The sequence below is a fragment of the Phoca vitulina genome, unplaced genomic scaffold (genome assembly GCF_004348235.1).
Source record: "Phoca vitulina isolate PV1807 unplaced genomic scaffold, GSC_HSeal_1.0 scaffold31, whole genome shotgun sequence".
Taxonomy (NCBI): Eukaryota; Metazoa; Chordata; class Mammalia; order Carnivora; family Phocidae; genus Phoca; species Phoca vitulina.
The window spans coordinates 23,695,923-23,712,793 of NW_022589734.1; the positions used below are offsets into that span (position 1 = coordinate 23,695,923).

At 42.2% G+C, this 16,871-nt stretch overlaps 1 protein-coding gene across 1 annotated transcript; it reads left to right on the top strand.

Annotated features, from left to right (window-relative positions):
- Positions 1–5,829: 5,829 nt before the first annotated feature.
- Positions 5,830–14,251, top strand: GMNN (geminin DNA replication inhibitor). The gene is made up of 7 exons (XM_032424981.1): positions 5,830–5,966; positions 7,850–7,907; positions 10,562–10,639; positions 11,267–11,414; positions 12,041–12,123; positions 12,425–12,535; positions 13,847–14,251. Exons 2-7 carry the CDS (start codon positions 7,857–7,859, stop codon positions 14,006–14,008), a joined length of 633 nt encoding a protein of 210 aa, XP_032280872.1. The 5' UTR covers positions 5,830–5,966; positions 7,850–7,856; the 3' UTR covers positions 14,009–14,251.
- The last annotated feature ends 2,620 nt before the right edge of the window (positions 14,252–16,871 follow it).

The following is a 16,871-nucleotide window of genomic DNA, read 5'->3' on the forward strand; positions in this document are numbered from 1 at the left end:
TAAATATTACAGTGAAAAAAAACTTAAAAAATGTATTCTTTTCATTAAGAACAAGATGAACAGATTTTCCCCAAAAAAAAGGGTTTTTTCTCCTCTTGAGAGCCTTTTTAAGCTTTTTAAAAGTAAGCTCTGTGCCCATGATGGGGCTAGAACTTAGGACCCTAATATCAAGAGTCACATGAGAGCCGTTTTAAAATGTAGGAACTGCTTGGCTCTTCTAATACAATAAAGTTCAAATGACCACAAAAAGGAAAAGACAACACACATGGCAGGACTACTCAGGTACTTGCCCTGATCAGTCCTGGAGTGCATGCTGGCTACTCCCGCTCTGAAGTGAGGAGCAAGCAGTTGAGTGGAGTAGACTAGGAGAGCTGAAAGCTTTCTGTTATGGGTTGAATTGTGTGCTCCTCCCCCCCCACTCCACCAAATCATAGGCTGAAGTCCTAACCCACAGTACCTCACAATGTGACCTTATTTGAAGACAGGGTCTTTATAGAGGGAATCAAGTGAACACGATAGGGTAGAGCCTACCTTATTCTGTTTGGACTATTATGGCAAAAATACCAGAGACTGGGTGACTTAAACAATAAACATTTATTTCTCACAGTTCTGGAGGCTGGGAAGTCCAAGATCAAGGGGCCTGCAGATTCTGTCTGGTGAGGGCCTGCTTCCTGGTGCTTCTTGGCCACCTTTTCACTGTGTCCTTACATGATGGAAGGAGTGAGGGAGCTCCTTGGGATCTCTTTCATAAGGGCACTGATTCCATTTATAATTACTGCCCAAAGGTCCCCACCTCCAAATAGTATCATATCGGGGATTAGGTTTCAAAATTTTGGAGGGACACCGACATTCAGTCTAGAGCAGATCCTAGTCCAATATAACTTATGTCCTTACAAAATGGGGAAATTTGGACACAGAGACTGATGCAGGAGGAGGAGGATGGGAGGAAGAGTAGGGAGAGGGGCGCCTGGGTGGCTCAGTTGGTTAGGCGACTGCCTTCGGCTCAGGTCATGATCCTGGAGTCCCTGGATCGAGTCCCACATCAGGCTCCCTGCTCGGCAGGGAGTCTGCTTCTCCCTCTGACCCTCCCCCCTCTCATGTGCTCTCTCTCATTCTCTCTCTCTCAAATAAATAAATAAAATCTTTAAAAAAAAAAAAAAAAGAGTAGGGAGAAAGTGGCTATCTCCAAGGGCCAGATCCTCCCTTTACAGATCTCACAAGGAGCCAACATCTGCCACTAGAAAACAGAGCTGCAGTCCTTCATCTGAACATAACACTTCACAGTTTTTGGTTCCTTTGAAACTAACAAGACATAAGGCATAATTTGCTCTCTCCTTCATAGAAGATGTTCCTACTAACCCATCAGCTGAGCATGGGGTGTAGTGTACTTCCAGGCCTTCCCATTTGAAGGGAATCCAAGTGCATCCTCAGTCAAGGTCCAGGGAAGGCTTTCTTTCCCATTGTGATGCCTCATTTTAGGTAAACTTGACTGAGCCATCGGGTGCCCAGATATTTGGTCAAACATTATTCTGGGTGTTTCTGTGAGGGTGTTTTTAGATGAGATTCACGTTTAAATAAGTAAACTGAGCAAAGCAAATAGTCTTTCGTAATGTGAGTGGGCCTCACCCAATCAAATGAAAGCCTGACCCTCCCCCAGCCCCATCCCCTCAATCCCCCCCCCATAGGAGAGAATCCTCCTGCCTGATGACCCTTAAACCGGGACATAGGCTCTATAGAAGCTTCAGGCCTTCAGATTCAAACGGGGACATTGGCTTTGCAGATTGTGGACTTGCCAGCTGACGTAATCATGTGGGCAAATTCTTTATATCTATACCCATCCTACTGGTTTTGTTTCTCTTGAACAAATACCTAATACACCTGTCCTCCCTTATGTAGCCAGCAATTCATTCTCACCACATAAGCTGACTCAACAAGTTCACTTTTATAAAATTAACTCTGTGAATTTTGTGAAAATTTTCTCCATGCCCAAATCCTTAGAGAAATGGTCTGGGTTTAAGAAATAAAATATAAATAAATATCAAAGGAAAAGAGAGATTAAGAAAACAATTTCTGCTTGGAATGCACTTGTTTTGAAAAAGGAACACAGACAGCCCATTGTGAAATTTCGGCAGCTTCTTTATACAAATGACAACTAGCAGATCTAGATATGTCTTTTGTAAATAATGAACTTCTCAGGATCAATACTCATTGTTCTGAAAAGTGAAAGTTAAAACACCCTTTTTTAAACAAAACAAAACAAAACAAAAACACCCTTTTAAAATTACACTGGGGCGCCTGGCTGGTTCAATAGGAAAAGCATGCAACTCTTGATCTCAGGGTCCTGAGCTTGAGCCCCACACTGGGTGTAGAGATTACCAAAAAAAAAAAAAAAAAAAAAAAAGAATAAATTTTATGGGGCGCCTGGCTGGCTCGGTTGGAGGAGCATACAGCTCTTGATCTCAGGGTCATGAGTTTGAGCCTCATGTTGGGTGTAGAGATTACTTAAATAAAATGAAAGAAAGAAAGTGAGAAAGAAAGAAGTTAAGCTTTAAAAAAAAATCAAAAAAATAAAATACAAATACAATGAAAAGAAAAATTACATATAATGGCTTATTACATATAATGGTGTATGTTCATCATGGACTACATTCACTATGTGTTTTTTCATTTCCTTGGTACTTTATAATCACCTATTTACTGCCTTTTATCTTAAAGCTAATTTATCATCATTAAAATTAGTATGTATCTCATGTTATTAATTATTAAAATGTTACCTTAAAAATAAAAACACTAGGGTGCCTGGGTGGCTCAGCTGGTAGAGCATGACTCTTGATCTCCAGGTTGTGAGTTCAATCAAGCCCCACACTGGGCATACAGCCTATTTAGAAAAATAAAAAAATTAAAAAAATTAAAAAATAAAAACCCTAAATCTGATAAATTGTTTGCATCTGAATTTCTTTTCTGCTCTCATTTTTTTTCAACTTTGTGCACATTTCAGGTAACCTAAAACGTAAATTCGACTATTTTAATATAATTCAGAGTAGAGGAACTGGATCACTACAAATGATCCTATATGAGCTTTTAGAAAAGACTGTAATCAATTGTTATGTGTTCCCCCAGGGAAGCTTTCAGAAAAATAGGGATTATCATGTAATAGGCAATTTCTGAACTCTGGCTGAAAACCTTGGGAATTTAGTTTAGCCTTAATAAATGATAAATTTTAAAAAGGTATATGTCCTCTCAGTTGGTCCTACTGCCTTTCATTAACATTTTAATTTATCATTATTTTTTATATCATGTTAAATGACTGGTTTTGTTTTTCTATTACAGTTCATTATTGTGCTTCTTTTTCTTTCCTTCTCTTTCGGTAAACTGATTATAAATGTTCTTGGGCAAGACACGAACAAACAGCTCTCTACTGCACAGCAATGTGGAAGTGGCTAATAGAAAGATTACAGAGAAACATCCGTGAATTTTTTTTAAACTTGTGCATGTAACATTGCAGTCAACTGAAGGATTATACGCGAGCCAATGTTACTGCACAATCTTATCCGATCAATACCCGTAGTTTCCTTAGTGCAGATAAGACTACAGGATATTTGGATGTCTAGGGCCAAATTCTGATTAAATGACAACCACTTGCCACTTTTTTCCAGATCCCTACAAAATTGTTTTCCCTATAAATTTGTTCTTCAAAAACAGTAGGAAAGCATACATTGTAGAGACATTCCCAGTAGTTTGGGGCCTTGAGGATCTTCTGCCTCTGGAGAGAGGAATATTTTCAGAACCTCTCTCTTTCCATATGTGGACTCTGAGTCAGGAGATCCGAAGTCTGTCTGTCACCGGCTAGTGGTCTGAGATCTTGGGCCTGTAATTTAGCCTCTCAGTCTCGTGAAGTAGGGAGTAGAAAACATCTACCTGACAGGGCTACTAAGAAGATTCACTGGGATGACGTATGTTGTGGTATTTTAGCACAGTCATGTCTCACTGAAATACAATGTGAGACACAAACGTGAGCCACATCGATCATTAATTTTTTTTTCAGGTAGCCATATTTTAAAAAGTAAAAAGAAACCAATGAAATGAATTTTAACAACACTTGCATTTAACCCAGTATATCCAAAGTATCATTTCAACATGTGATCAGTACAAAAAATTATGGAAATGTTTTACATTCTTCTTTTCACACTAAATCTTTGAAATTCAGTATGTATGTTACATTATAGCATATTTCGATGAACACTAGCCACATCTCAAGTGCTCAATAGTCACTGTGTGACTAGTGGCCACCCAACTGGATAGTGCAGGTACAGATCTGAATTAGTCACATTAACTAGTTGATCATTCAGCAGGCAAAGCAAAAAGGATCTAACCTAAGCTGGTAAAATGGTTGTTTCAGACTCTGGGAGCCTCACGATTTTTCCTAAAGCAGGAATCATCTCCTTCGGTATGTTGAATTAAAAAAAAAAAAGTCAAGCAATACTGAAATGTATAACGGAAAAGTCTCCCCCACACCATTCCCAAACTAACAAATACTATTAGCAACTACAGATAACATTTAGGTAAGTGGGTTTCGTGATACTTCTGGAAAATCACCAATTCTCTTATTGCTCCTCAGGTTTTTAACCTGGTGACCTCATGATTCTACCTCCTTGGTTTGCTTACCATTTTCTTATGGAAGAGATTTGTCTTTCCCAGTTTTTTTAGTTCTGTTAAGAAACATTATGAACTTTGCTTTATACTCTACCCAGTACAGGCTACCTGAATAGAACGTTGTATATACATACCATTTTGGGTCTTCCCAGTGATGCCTTTTTATCAGGCGGCTGAATGAAGAAACTGGAAGTCAGAGTTACTGTTTTGACTGGCTGGTGTTTCACAGTCAAACGACACTGTGCTTGTACTTGGCACTGGTCGTCAGGATTCTCACTTTGGCAATCCGGTCTACGGATAGTTTTCCAATCAATGGACTGTTTCCTTTACGAATTTAGATTTTATGTATGTCTCCCAAACAAAGCCAGGACCACAGCTCTGTGCTCTGTACATTGTGAGGTCGGTGGAAGAGAAACCGGTGAGAGGCAGGAGGTGGGCAGGTGGGCAGGTGGGCGCACAGGTGAGAGCTCTGCCCGAGAGCGGCGCTGTGCGCGGTGCGGGGCAGTCCTCCCTCTGAGAATGACAATCCCAGGAAAAGTTAAGGAATGGGAAAACAGACTCGCGTTACGGTAGATGTACACAAAAGGCCAGACTCCGGTGACCCCAAACGTGCTATGTCACCGGGGAGCTGAGGATTTTGCAGAGGAATGATAAAGCAAAGCTACAGGTGTCGCGAAGGGGACCCCGCTCCTTGCATTCCCGCGCCAGACCAGTCCTGGGCGCGTGCCGGGCGCTCGGTGAGCGGCGGCAGGAGCAACCGACGGCCGAGTCCGGCCTGCGGAGCCCCCACCGAAGCGCAGCACAGTCAGGATGCACGCAGCCGAAATACAAGCGTCGGAACACAATCGGGAGCCCGCGCAGCCACGGCTTCGCCGACAGGTACGCCGGGCGCTTCCGATACGACAGTTTGTTCTCCCGGACGGCGTGTCTGGTGGGAGAGCTTGCCCCGCCCCCTGCCCTTGAAAAGGGCAAAGAGAAGAGAGCATTGCACCGAGGGGAGAATTCCGAGGCAAGGTCAGAGGGCAGCGACCGCCCCGCCGGCAGAAACCCCCGGACGGCCCCGCCCCAATCCGCGCAACTCCCACCGCGCAGGCGCAGGAAGGGGCGGGGCCGAGGGGGCGGGGCCGAGGGGGCGGAGGCGGGAGGCGATTCGCGGGATCCGTCTGGCGTCAGCTGGTCACGTGGCCGTCGCGCAGGCGAGCGGAGTTCGCCAGCTTTCCCAGCGGCGGTGGACCGTGTGCGAGGTGCTCCCGCCGCAGCTCCCTGCGTCCGCTACGAGGACCGAGCGCGCCCGTCCGATAAGCGTGAGAGAGGTGGGAACGCGGGGGCCGCTCCCTTGACGGCTGCCGGGCCGCGGCCGGGGTCGGAGTGGACGTTACGGGGCGCGCGGGGGAGGCAGGGCCCCGCGGACGAGGGGCTGCCCCATTGGCTGGGTCGGTTTTGGCGCGCTCTCCTGTCCGCGCTCCCGATTGGTTGGCGGGCGCGTCCCGGACGCGTGCCCGCGATGGGAGCCCCGGCGCGCCGCCCCGAGTCCCGCCGACCCCCGGCCTGCGGTGGGAGCCCCGGTGGGAGCCGCGGCGGGAGCCCCGAGTCCCGCCGGCCCCCGGCCTGCGCGGGGAGCCCCGGTGGGAGCCGCGGCGGGAGCCCCGAGTCCCGCCGGCCCCCGGCCTGCGCGGGGAGCTCCGGCCCGCCGCGTCGTGGGGCTCGCTGTGCCCGGAGCCTGCGGAGTCGTGCGTCGCCCGCTGAAACGACCCGCGGTTGGTGCCGCTGGTGTCCCCCGTGCCTCTGCGTGTCCTGGGGCCCCAGCCCCGTGCAGGGCTGCCGACCGGCGTGTGACAGGCCTAGGAGAGACTGCGCTGGGCCAGGGGCTGCCACCTGTTTGGACCGTGGCCCTGACGGAAGCTCACGCACATCGCAGTTCGGGATGCAGCCAGACGAGGGAACGGGAAGTTTCCCGAAGCCCTACTTGCGCCTCGCATGCTGTGCGCTCGGTGTTCTCGCGTCTCTTCGGTTACATTTTTCTAAACAGTGTTCGAGACCCAAGTAAACGATTTGGGGATCCCGGGCTGCGACGTGCGGTTTGAGAAAACATTGCTCAGTTTAGTGGGTCCCGGTCAGCATTTGCTTAACATGAGATAGAAGTGAAAATAAGGTGCACACACCATTAGGGGTTTTTTGGTTTAAACGCTCGTCTGTGCTTGCGCTAGGGCTCGGTGTAAATGTCTGAGCAGGAGGTGAGTCCCAGTGGGAGTCTGAAAGCCGCTGCACCGAGTGAAGGCATAACGTGCAGCAGTCAAGATGTTTGGCAGGCGCAGACCTGTCCCGGCGGTTCGGAGGTGGGGTTTGGAGCGAGTCTGGCCCAGGGGTCTGGTTACCCACGTTGCGTAATCCCTTTATCTTCTGCTCCCTCTTCCTCGCTTCCCGCAGTGTCTCAGTTCATGGTGATGGTCAAACATTCCCTGCCAATGTGAATACATAATCTCAGATCGGATATTAAATCACTGCAGACCTATTGCTGGGTACCAGAGCCAATTTTATTATAGCTTAAAACTGCCTTTGAAACAGCAAAGTTAGAATGCTATTTATTTTTTAAGATTTTATTTATTCGTTTGAGAGAGAGAGAGAACAAACGGGGAGCAGCAGACAGAAGCAGAGGGAGGAGACTCCCCGCTGAGCAGGGAGCCCGACATAGGGCTGGGTCCCAGGACCCTGAGATCATGACCCAAGCCCACCTGATTGAGCCACCCAGGTGCCCCTAGAATGCTATTCTTCAGGACACACTTGAGCATACCCACGTACCTGGTGACCATTTATCGTTTTGCTTTTCTTGGTGACCATTTCTCAGGTTTTTTTGAGTCCTCTGTTTAATCCAGGACACCACAGTGTTTTGTAAATTTGTTTAGAATACCTAATTTTCCTGTTGTAACAAGATGTTTCTAACCAGAATTATTGTTTGTGTGTGTGTATGTAATATAGATAGTAAGAGTCACGAACTTTAGTCCCTGTAGTCATTGATGGGGCTGAGTTTGGGTACAGTGAGAAAAGATCGTAGTTTTACTGTATAGTAGTAATGAGTTCTATGATTGTAAATACTTGTAAATACTTTCAACAACAACAACAAAATCTAAACTCCACCTTCGGGTGCAAACCACTTTCTGTTTATGGTATGAATTACTAGTTTTTTGTACTCCACCAGGTGTATAATGAATCCGAGTATGAAGCAGAAACAAGAAGAAATCAAAGAGAATGTAAAGGTATGTGATAGAATCACTTTCATTTGTTGAAGAAAGCATGTGGTTAGAAGCATTTTGACATAATTTAACTAAATTTAATCTGGCTATTGTTTCTATAAACTTTGAAGTGCCGAGCTTTTAGCTAGAGGACAAGTAACACTAGAGAACTTTAAAAAAATTAATTAAGGTTGAACAGTTTAGTTTTATGATCCCATTACATGGAATCTCTTTCCGTTTGTTTAGGTCTTAATTTCTTTCAACAATGTTTTGGTAGTTTTCAGAGTATTGAGTTTTATACTCCTTTTGCTTAATTTTTTCTTAAGTATTTTATTTTTAATGCTACTGTAGATAGAATTGTTCTTAAATTAAATTTTCTGTGTGTTCATTGCTGCTATATGGAAAACAGTTGATTTTTGCATTTTGAATTTGATCTTAAATCCTGCAACCTTGCTGAACTTATTAGATCTAGTAGTTTTTTAGTAGATTCCTTAGGATTCTCTGTAAATAAGATTGTGGTTGCTTTCTTTCCACTGCTCCATTTTATAAAATGACTTTATTAAAATCCTTTGTATCTTGAGAATTGGTGTCTTTGACTAGAGACACATTTTGCGTTACAGTGCACGTGTGTCCAGAGAAGATCATACTCATTACCATCGAACCTGCTTGTTTTGCTACACTTTTTGAATCCCAATATGCTGTCACTGGAAATCTTATCCCAAATATTTATTCATATAACAATAAGAACAGAATTTAATTTTGAATTTGTAACTTTGACTGATTTGCTCTTAAGGTTCTAAATGAATTTACAACTTAACAAGCTTCTGCCACACAACTTAGAGGGTGAGGGTTCCCGGTAATGAGACCACATCTTCAGGAAAACTATCATTTTGCAGATTTAAATTAAATAGAATAAATAAAAGCCTTTCATAAGTGATAGCAGATGCTTTCAGTTTATATCATTTCAGCAGATCTTTATATCTAAAGAAAAATGTAATGTGTACTAGCTAGAGTACAACTATCTTGGATATAAAAGGACTGGTTCTGTTTGATTCTTGATTTAGCCTCCACAGCTCTGACGTTGGGTGAATTATTTAGCATCCCAGCCTCAGTTTACATCTCTGTAAAAGAAAGAGATTGGACTAAAACTAGATCTATAAGAGTGAATTATAGGAGTTCATGGATTTCCTACCAATTAGGCAAAACTCCATGTGAGTAGTGCTCTTGTGTGCATTTTTTTTTTTGAGAGAAGGGTTCCCAGAATCCCAAATGGTTTTCTAAAAAGATTAAGACCTATTAATATCTAAGAACCTGAACCTCTTGGCTCTAAAGAGTCTGGTATTCCAATGCATGATCTGTATGAAGAAAATGATAATAGCCATATTTCATCTCAGGGGCTGGGTGCTTCAGGCCTACATGTACAAAAGTTAAAAATGGCCATTTTTTTGTGTGTGGCATTGATTTATCTGGCTTCTTTGGCCATTATTAGTAGCAAGCATTTAAATAAATTAACACCTCCTATTCTTAAGGGTCCAAAGTTAGGTTTTCTTCTGTTTGTCTGTGGACTAATCTATAATCTAAATTACATCTGAAATGTTGTTGTAATATTTGTTCTCAGAGTAGCTGGCATTTGTTCTTCAGTTCAATAGTGAGATAATAATCGGCAGTAGAAACTGTACCGTGGGAAAGGTGAGCTCTCGTCCTATGAAGTACTGCATGGAAGCAGAAACTTTCCCACGCTGCTTCAGTGTCATGTTCTTGCTGCCCTTGTTTGAGTGTTCACCATTGTTTGCTATCCCATGGCGGCAGGATAACTAATGATTTCTTGCAAAAAGAGAGAGCGCTTTCAGATCAGGAAATATATGGGAAGCTATTTACATGTTATAAGGAAGGCTAAGTTTTTTCCAAAACAGTAGTGTGGGCAAATTCACGGTATTCTCGTGTGCCTCTGGCATGGACTTTGTGGCCGTCTCCTAATGAATGGGCTTGAAGCAAAACCGCTTCTGCAGTCAGGTGAAGATTGCGGGGGGGGGGGGGGTCCTCTTAGATGTGTATTTGGTTCTGTATAAGGTGTGTTCTTGAAAATTGTATTCCTTTGGTGAATACATATACATGTGTTAGGGGATAGTTGCTATTTAAAGGAAGTCTGAGATGAATATTTTTGAGTAGGGGAAGAAATATTTTGCAGTGTAAATAACCTTTTCCCCCAGTTTACCCCTTTTGTGGGTTTCTACTGTAAATGTTATGATGTCTGGTAGGTTTCTAGTTTCTGTGTGGCAGATCTTTTTAAGAGGGAATACAAATATTCCTGTTGTACTGCAGTTTCATCAATATGGTCTGAAGTATTAGAGCTTAGAAATTTTGTTATATTTTTTAACTGGATGTGATTAGTTAACAAGATGACTATAATACAGCATGTATTGAAATGGAAGGAGAAAAGCTACTTGTGTCAAGTTTGGGTAATGTGATCCATTAGGCTTTCTTTAAACTTTATTATAATTTAGGGAAATAACAAGTTTGCTAGTTGAAAAAACCAATATATTGCTCCTATTTAATATTATATAGCAGACCAAATACTAGTATTCTTAGTGTTTTCTTTTTCCTAAATTATAGGAGTACGAGAGTAATAACCCGTATAACAACTGAGTAACCAGATAATAAATTTTGTTGACTTTTAGAATAGTCCTGTGCCAAGAAGAACTCTGAAGATGATTCAGCCTTCAGCAGCTGGATCACTTGTTGGAAGAGAGAATGAGGTATGTGTTATCGGGCTAGAATGGTACAAATGATACTAACTTTACATTAAAGACCTTTCCAAGATGTCCTTGATCCGGAGATGCCTAGGTCATTGAAGCTTGGAAATAATTCAAGAATAATGATTGTGTGTTTCTCTCAGAAATGGTTTTTGTATTGATGGTTCAATTTAGGAAGTTCAGAATTGGTATGAAGACCTACAGTAGCACTGGGATGATGTAAGAAGTTATGGGTTAGCCAACAGGAATAATGTTTGATGTTTTGGGAATAAAATGTTACAGTCATTCATTTACCCCTGTCTGTAAAGGATAAAATCACAGATGAGGGTGTCTAGACTTTTACAGGTCTGAAAATACGGCCTTTCTGTGGTACTCAGTTATTTAAACAAAAAAAATAATTTCAGCTAAGCCTTAGACCTAAGTCTAATCTAGGATAGTTGCTGCAAATAAAATTCCTAAAAAATAACTACATTTTGGTAGAGTTTTAAATTTGTGATTCTTTTAAAAGATCCAAAGATTTCAAACAGACATATGAGTGCTCTGTTTTTAATACATACATGATAAAACCACCCAACTTTCTTGTTCATTAAATCAAAATAAATGAGATTGATGTATGTATTCTCATTGTAGTTGGTTAAAGCCTTATCCAAAAGGAAACATTGGAACGACCAGTTAACATCTAAGGCTTCCAGCTCTGGAGTTGTTTTTGTCCCAGAACATAGTGAAAATAAAAATTTTAGTGAAGTTACTCAAGAAGCGTTTGATCTTATGATTGCAGGTATGAAAAAATGTATAACTTTTCTTAAATGTTTTAGTTAATGATAAATTTAAATTATTATTAATAACTAATTTAATATTTAATTATTTAAATATTAAATAAAATAACAAATCACTTATTATACTGTTACAAATCCTGCCCACAGCCTCTTAATCTGGAGACTCTATTAGATATGTTACTCAAATGTTTAGATAGTTGAAAATTTCTTATGGTATATACTGTGAACAGGCTTTACTGTTTGGTAAGATCCAAATATGGATGAAATATTAAAAGGTTAGTGATTAATATGACAGCTCTGACATTAGATTGTCTTAAGTGTCACAAGACTTGGAAATTGTCTTTTCAAAAGAAAGTATCTAGAGAATGATTTTGAAGAAAGGAACTTGCACATAGCAGAAAATGAAGGGACCGAGCAGCAACGTGGCTGAGCTAGAAGCTAGAAGGAGCCTGTTGTTCATCCTAGTTCTAATTGGAATGGCAGTGGAAATCAACAGAGGAAGCTGGTGATGTTCTATAAAGCGTTGTGGGAACATTTTTTTTGTAGAAAAATTATTGGGTTTTTACAGCAGCATATAATAGTATAATAGTATTTTCAAGGTTTACATGAAAACGTTAATTTATTTTAGAAAATCCATCCTCTCAATATTGGAAAGAAGTGGCAGAAAAACGGAGGAAGGCGCTCTATGAAGCACTTAAGGAAAATGAGAAAGTATGTACTGACTGTAGTCTGTGGCCATCTTTAACATTCCAGGATTACGTTCCTTCTGCTTGGTTGGAGTGATATAAACTAGCTTTAATGTTGGTCTAAGACAAGTCTAATCAGAAAGGGAGCTCTGTTACCAGAACTGTTACACCAGAGGAGCTCGTCGGGGGCCAGAGGCGGCACCGTTGGTAGGAACTGCGTGTGAATGTGTGTGTCGGTTACCCTCCGTTGCAGACTTGGAGGCATGGTGGTTTGGTTTCTAGCGTGGCAGATCTGTGCAGTACTGAACTTTATTTATGTCGTATAGCTTCACAAAGAAATTGAGCAAAAGGACAGTGACATTGCCCGCCTGGAGAAGGAGAACAGAGAACTGGCAGAGGTGGTGGAGCACGTGCAGTACATGGCAGAGGTGATAGAGGTAGGTATGTGCACACTCACCTGACTCAGAATCCTCTGTTTTTTCATCGTTTGAGGGAGCAGTGTCATCAGTAAGTGTGCGGGCTCTGGAATCAGATTTCCAGGGTGTGAGTCTTCGCTCCCTGTCCAGCACCGTCACGTTTGTTGAGTCAAGCAGGTTATGTATGTTGTCAGGGCTTCATCTTCCTCATTTGTAAGATGGGAGTAAAATATGCACTTTGTAGGCTTGTCATGAGAATAATGAGTTACAACGATGAAAGTGGAGAGAAGTCCCTGCCCATAAGAGCCCCAATGACTGTTAGATATTATTATTATCATGAAGCAAAAGAACATCTATTTTCTTGTAGAAATATAAAAAGGAATTTACTTACATATGGAAAATTTTTCTTTCACAGTTGACAAGTTTTTTGACAGGTTTTAATATAACGAATGCCAGTGTGACATTACCGTCATTTATAAAACTGTTAATTGGTAAACTAAAGTTTGGTGGTCTTATCTGACGTTTTATTTGGAAGAAGCTAATGTGTTTATAAGAATTAGCCTGGGGTTGGGTGGGTGGGGGGCCGGGTGCCTGGCTGGCTCAGTCAGTTAAGTGTCCGACTCTTGGTTTCAGCTCAGGTCATGATATCAGGGTCTTGAGATCAAGCCCGGCATCAGGCTCTGAACTCAGCAAGGAGTCTGCTAGAGTTTCTCTCTCCTTCTCCCTCTGGCCCTCCCCCTGCGCGCTCCCTCCCTCCCTCCCTCTCTCTCATAAATAAATCTTTAAAGAAAAACAAAGAATTAGCGTGATGACTTCACTTACAGTACTGGACTAAAAAAGTAGGTCTTAAACTTATTCATGTTTTCGAAAAATCATCTTGCTGATAGGAAGAAAGTTTTTCAAATACTGGCTTTTCTTGTACTGAATTGCTTACATTTTAAAGCTGTGACAGACTTACTGTTCGAAGTTTTCCCTTGGAAGTAGTGTAATAGCTCTCCCAGCTGCCCTGAGTGTGTTGGTCCACTGCAGACTGGAAATCAGAAAACCTGGTCCTTCGCTCTAGGTAGTTTGAGAAGCACTGACTCGAGTGGACCGTGAGGGCACGTCAGTGCTTTAAAAAGATGAGCAAATTGTTAGGCGCTGTGACTTCGCTGAAGTGGGATCTAGCATGGTGGAGACTTCGATAAAACACTTGACTGTCAGTGAATGTAATTGAGAGACTTTATGAAAAGGACCTCTTTAGAACATTGAGGGTCAGTGATACCAGCACACTGCTAACGGACTTGGCCTGTATAGTGTTGACAGTAAATTGTTGGTTTATTCTTTCAAAAGAGACTGCATGAGGAACCTCTGGATAACTCCGAATCACCAAACAGTCAGGAGTGTGACTCGGAAGAGGAAACCGGGGAGGACTCGGACGTGGAAGCCCCAGATGTTGGTACGTGTCCTGAAGATGCTGTGTCTTCCTCGACAGATGCAAAACCGTGTGTGTGAGTCACGCTGGTCTGACTTGAGAAACTTACTGCCAGAGTTTACCTCCACTAGAGTTCTTTGTAGCAGAGCAAACAACTGTACTGCGGAGTGGGAATCAGACCTCCTTGTTTGAATCCTGGGACCCCCGTTGTATTAAAATACAAATACTATGTATTTTTAATCTGTGATGTTTTATGTAAATAGCATTTTCTCAGTGGTCAAACATGACTTGTGTATATGATAAATAAACTTCAGTCTCTTGTTGAGCATTGTGTGTATCTGGGAAGAATGAAGTATAACGAGGCTAGAGAAAGTGTGTTTCTATGGTTTTATGTTGTTTTCTTTCTGTTGCTCTGCTGTCTTGGAGAAAATGAATTTATCCTTTTTTTTTTTTTTTTTAAGTAAGCTCTACACCTAGCATGGGGCTCAAGCTCACGACCCCAAGATCAAGAGTTGCTTGCTGTGCTGACCGAGCCAGCCAGGGATTTTTTCTCTCTCCTAAGACTGAGATGGTTGAGGTTTTTACTCCCAAGTCTGGTTGTACTTCAGGCTCATTGTAGGGACTGTTGATTTCCATATACTCTTACTCAGTACTTCTGATGGTGGAGTGTGAGAATCTAGTATTGGACGCTCCCCACATGGATCTCAGTAGCCAGGAAAAGGCCCAGTTGGCTGGTACAATCTGACTCTTCTTGGAAGCTTAAAATGGTGGGTGATTGTTCTTGGGGGGGTTGGGGGGTAAACATTCACTTAGATGCAGGGAAAAAGCCAAGGGTTGTGAAATTTTCTGTTCACATATTTCACATATGTTACAGTACAGAGTATGTATATTGAGGAATAAGAAGGAATAATTAATCAATTAGGGATTTCCCATATGTACTGTTTGGAATGAAGAACAGGAGAAAGGAAATTGTTTACAAAGTACATAGCTTTGGGATGGAATATGTTCTTTGAGAAGCATACCAAGTACTTTTTATATAGATCGGCAATAGAGAGCTTGTCGAGCTTTAAAGGATTCCTTTAGGCAAGGTGTATTTATCCTTACAGAACTTGAATGTTCTTACCTCTCATACTGAGTTAGTCTACCTCAGTGTTGATGGTTAAAGCTTCTACTTCAGAGCCTGAACTGAATGCTTTGAAAATGGAAGTGATATTAATGTACAGCAACATTGTCCAGAAAACTTTGGGATGTGGGAAATACCTTTGCTACCTAGCATGGTGGCCAGTTCGCCGCACGAGGCTGTTGAGCACGTGAGATGTGGCTAATGTGAATGCGGAACTGAACTTTGATTTATGTTCAAGTAGCTGCATGAGGCTGCTGTGTTCGTGCAGCTCTCTGTTCTAGGTATGGGCCAGTAGCCTAAGATCCAATTAAGACGATACATTTTATGCTAAGTGTTTTTTACTACAGTAAAAAATAATTTAAAGAATATTACGGGTTAAGGGTAGAAGGCAGTGAGCCAAGAGGCTATTAGAATGAATGAGAGCTAAGCAGAAGAGGGTGACCTGGCAAATAGAAAGTATTTCTGGAAAATGCGAAAGATGGATTGCCAGGATTTGGTGGTGGGGAGCAAAGGGAAAAGGGAAGTGAGGACTTTACAATTTAATGTAAAAGCTATCACTATTAATCTAGAAGAAAATAAAGGGAAAAATTATAGTGACTGGTTTTGGCAAAGATTTCTCAAAAAGGACACAAAAAGTACAAATTCTATAGTAAATTGGACTTCATAAAAATTAAAAACTTCTCTTTGAACGAAGAGAATGAAAAGATAAGCCATAGACTGAGAGAAACTATTTGGCAAAATCTCCAACAAAAGCTTTGTATCTCTAAAGAACTCTTAAACTCGGTAAGTAGACAGCCTAGCTTTTAAAATGGGGAAAATTGGGACACTTGACCAAAGGGTGTATACAGCGGACCAGCACGTGACAAGATGTCTGCAGCCTCGGTCGTTAGGGAAACGCAAATCAAGCCTGCGGTGAGCTGCCGCTGAGCTGGCAGAATGGAAACGTGACCGTACTGTGGCGACATACTGAGGCCATGAAGCAAGGGCATCTTCCCCGCACTGCTCGCGGCCAGGTTCAGTACTACAAATGCTGTGGAAATGGCCATTTCTTAAAAGCTAAACCTGCATTCCTTAGGATCCAGCCGTTCACTCCCAGGGGTGCTTACCTAACAGAAATGAAAGCATATGTCCACGTGAAGACTAGTCGGCACATTCTCAGTTTTATCTGTAGTAGCCGAAATGTCCACCAGCAAATGAAAGGATGAACAGATGGTGGTGTATCCATACGGTGGAATACCACTCAGCAATAAAGTAACAGTTGGCATAAACAACATGGACAAATCTCAAATGATGTTGAGTGGAAGAAAGCAGGTAAGAGTACCTGCTGTTTGCTTCCATTTAGATAAAACTAGAATCTTGACAGAAAGCAAATCAGTTGCCTAAGGACCTTGGCATGGTTTTGGGGATCGATTTTTAAGTCTCCAGGACCTGGGAACTGTGACCCTAGATGATGGGGAATTTGGAAGAATTTACTTAAGATGATGAGTCTGATTTTTAATTAGGTATCAAATGTCAGAACACCTCAGTGAAATGCCTTAAAGACGGTCAGCGGTCAATCACGCCTGGCAAGTTAGCATAACTTACTTGAAGTTGACTTAAAAAATTCGGGGGAGCTTCTGTAAGGATAACGGCAACAGGTTAAGAATCAACTGGAAAAATGTTACGTGTGAAGCCTGGATTAGACTGAACTTGTCAGTATATTCTATAAGGTCAGTATTACATACTAAAGTGCCCAGGATAGCCCACAAAAGGGTTTGGAGCAGGGGGAAACGAGAGCCCTGGTAATACAAATGGACAAATCCTAAATAAAATGGTAAATC

Coding starts and splice junctions, on each gene's coding strand:
- GMNN (XM_032424981.1), top strand. CDS start 7,857: ATGAATCCGAGTATGAAGCAGAAACAAGAAGAAATCAAAGAGAATGTA. Junction 11,415..12,040: donor GTTTGATCTTATGATTGCAG/GTATGAAAAAAT, acceptor AATTTATTTTAG/AAAATCCATCCTCTCAATAT. Junction 12,124..12,424: donor CACTTAAGGAAAATGAGAAA/GTATGTACTGAC, acceptor TATGTCGTATAG/CTTCACAAAGAAATTGAGCA.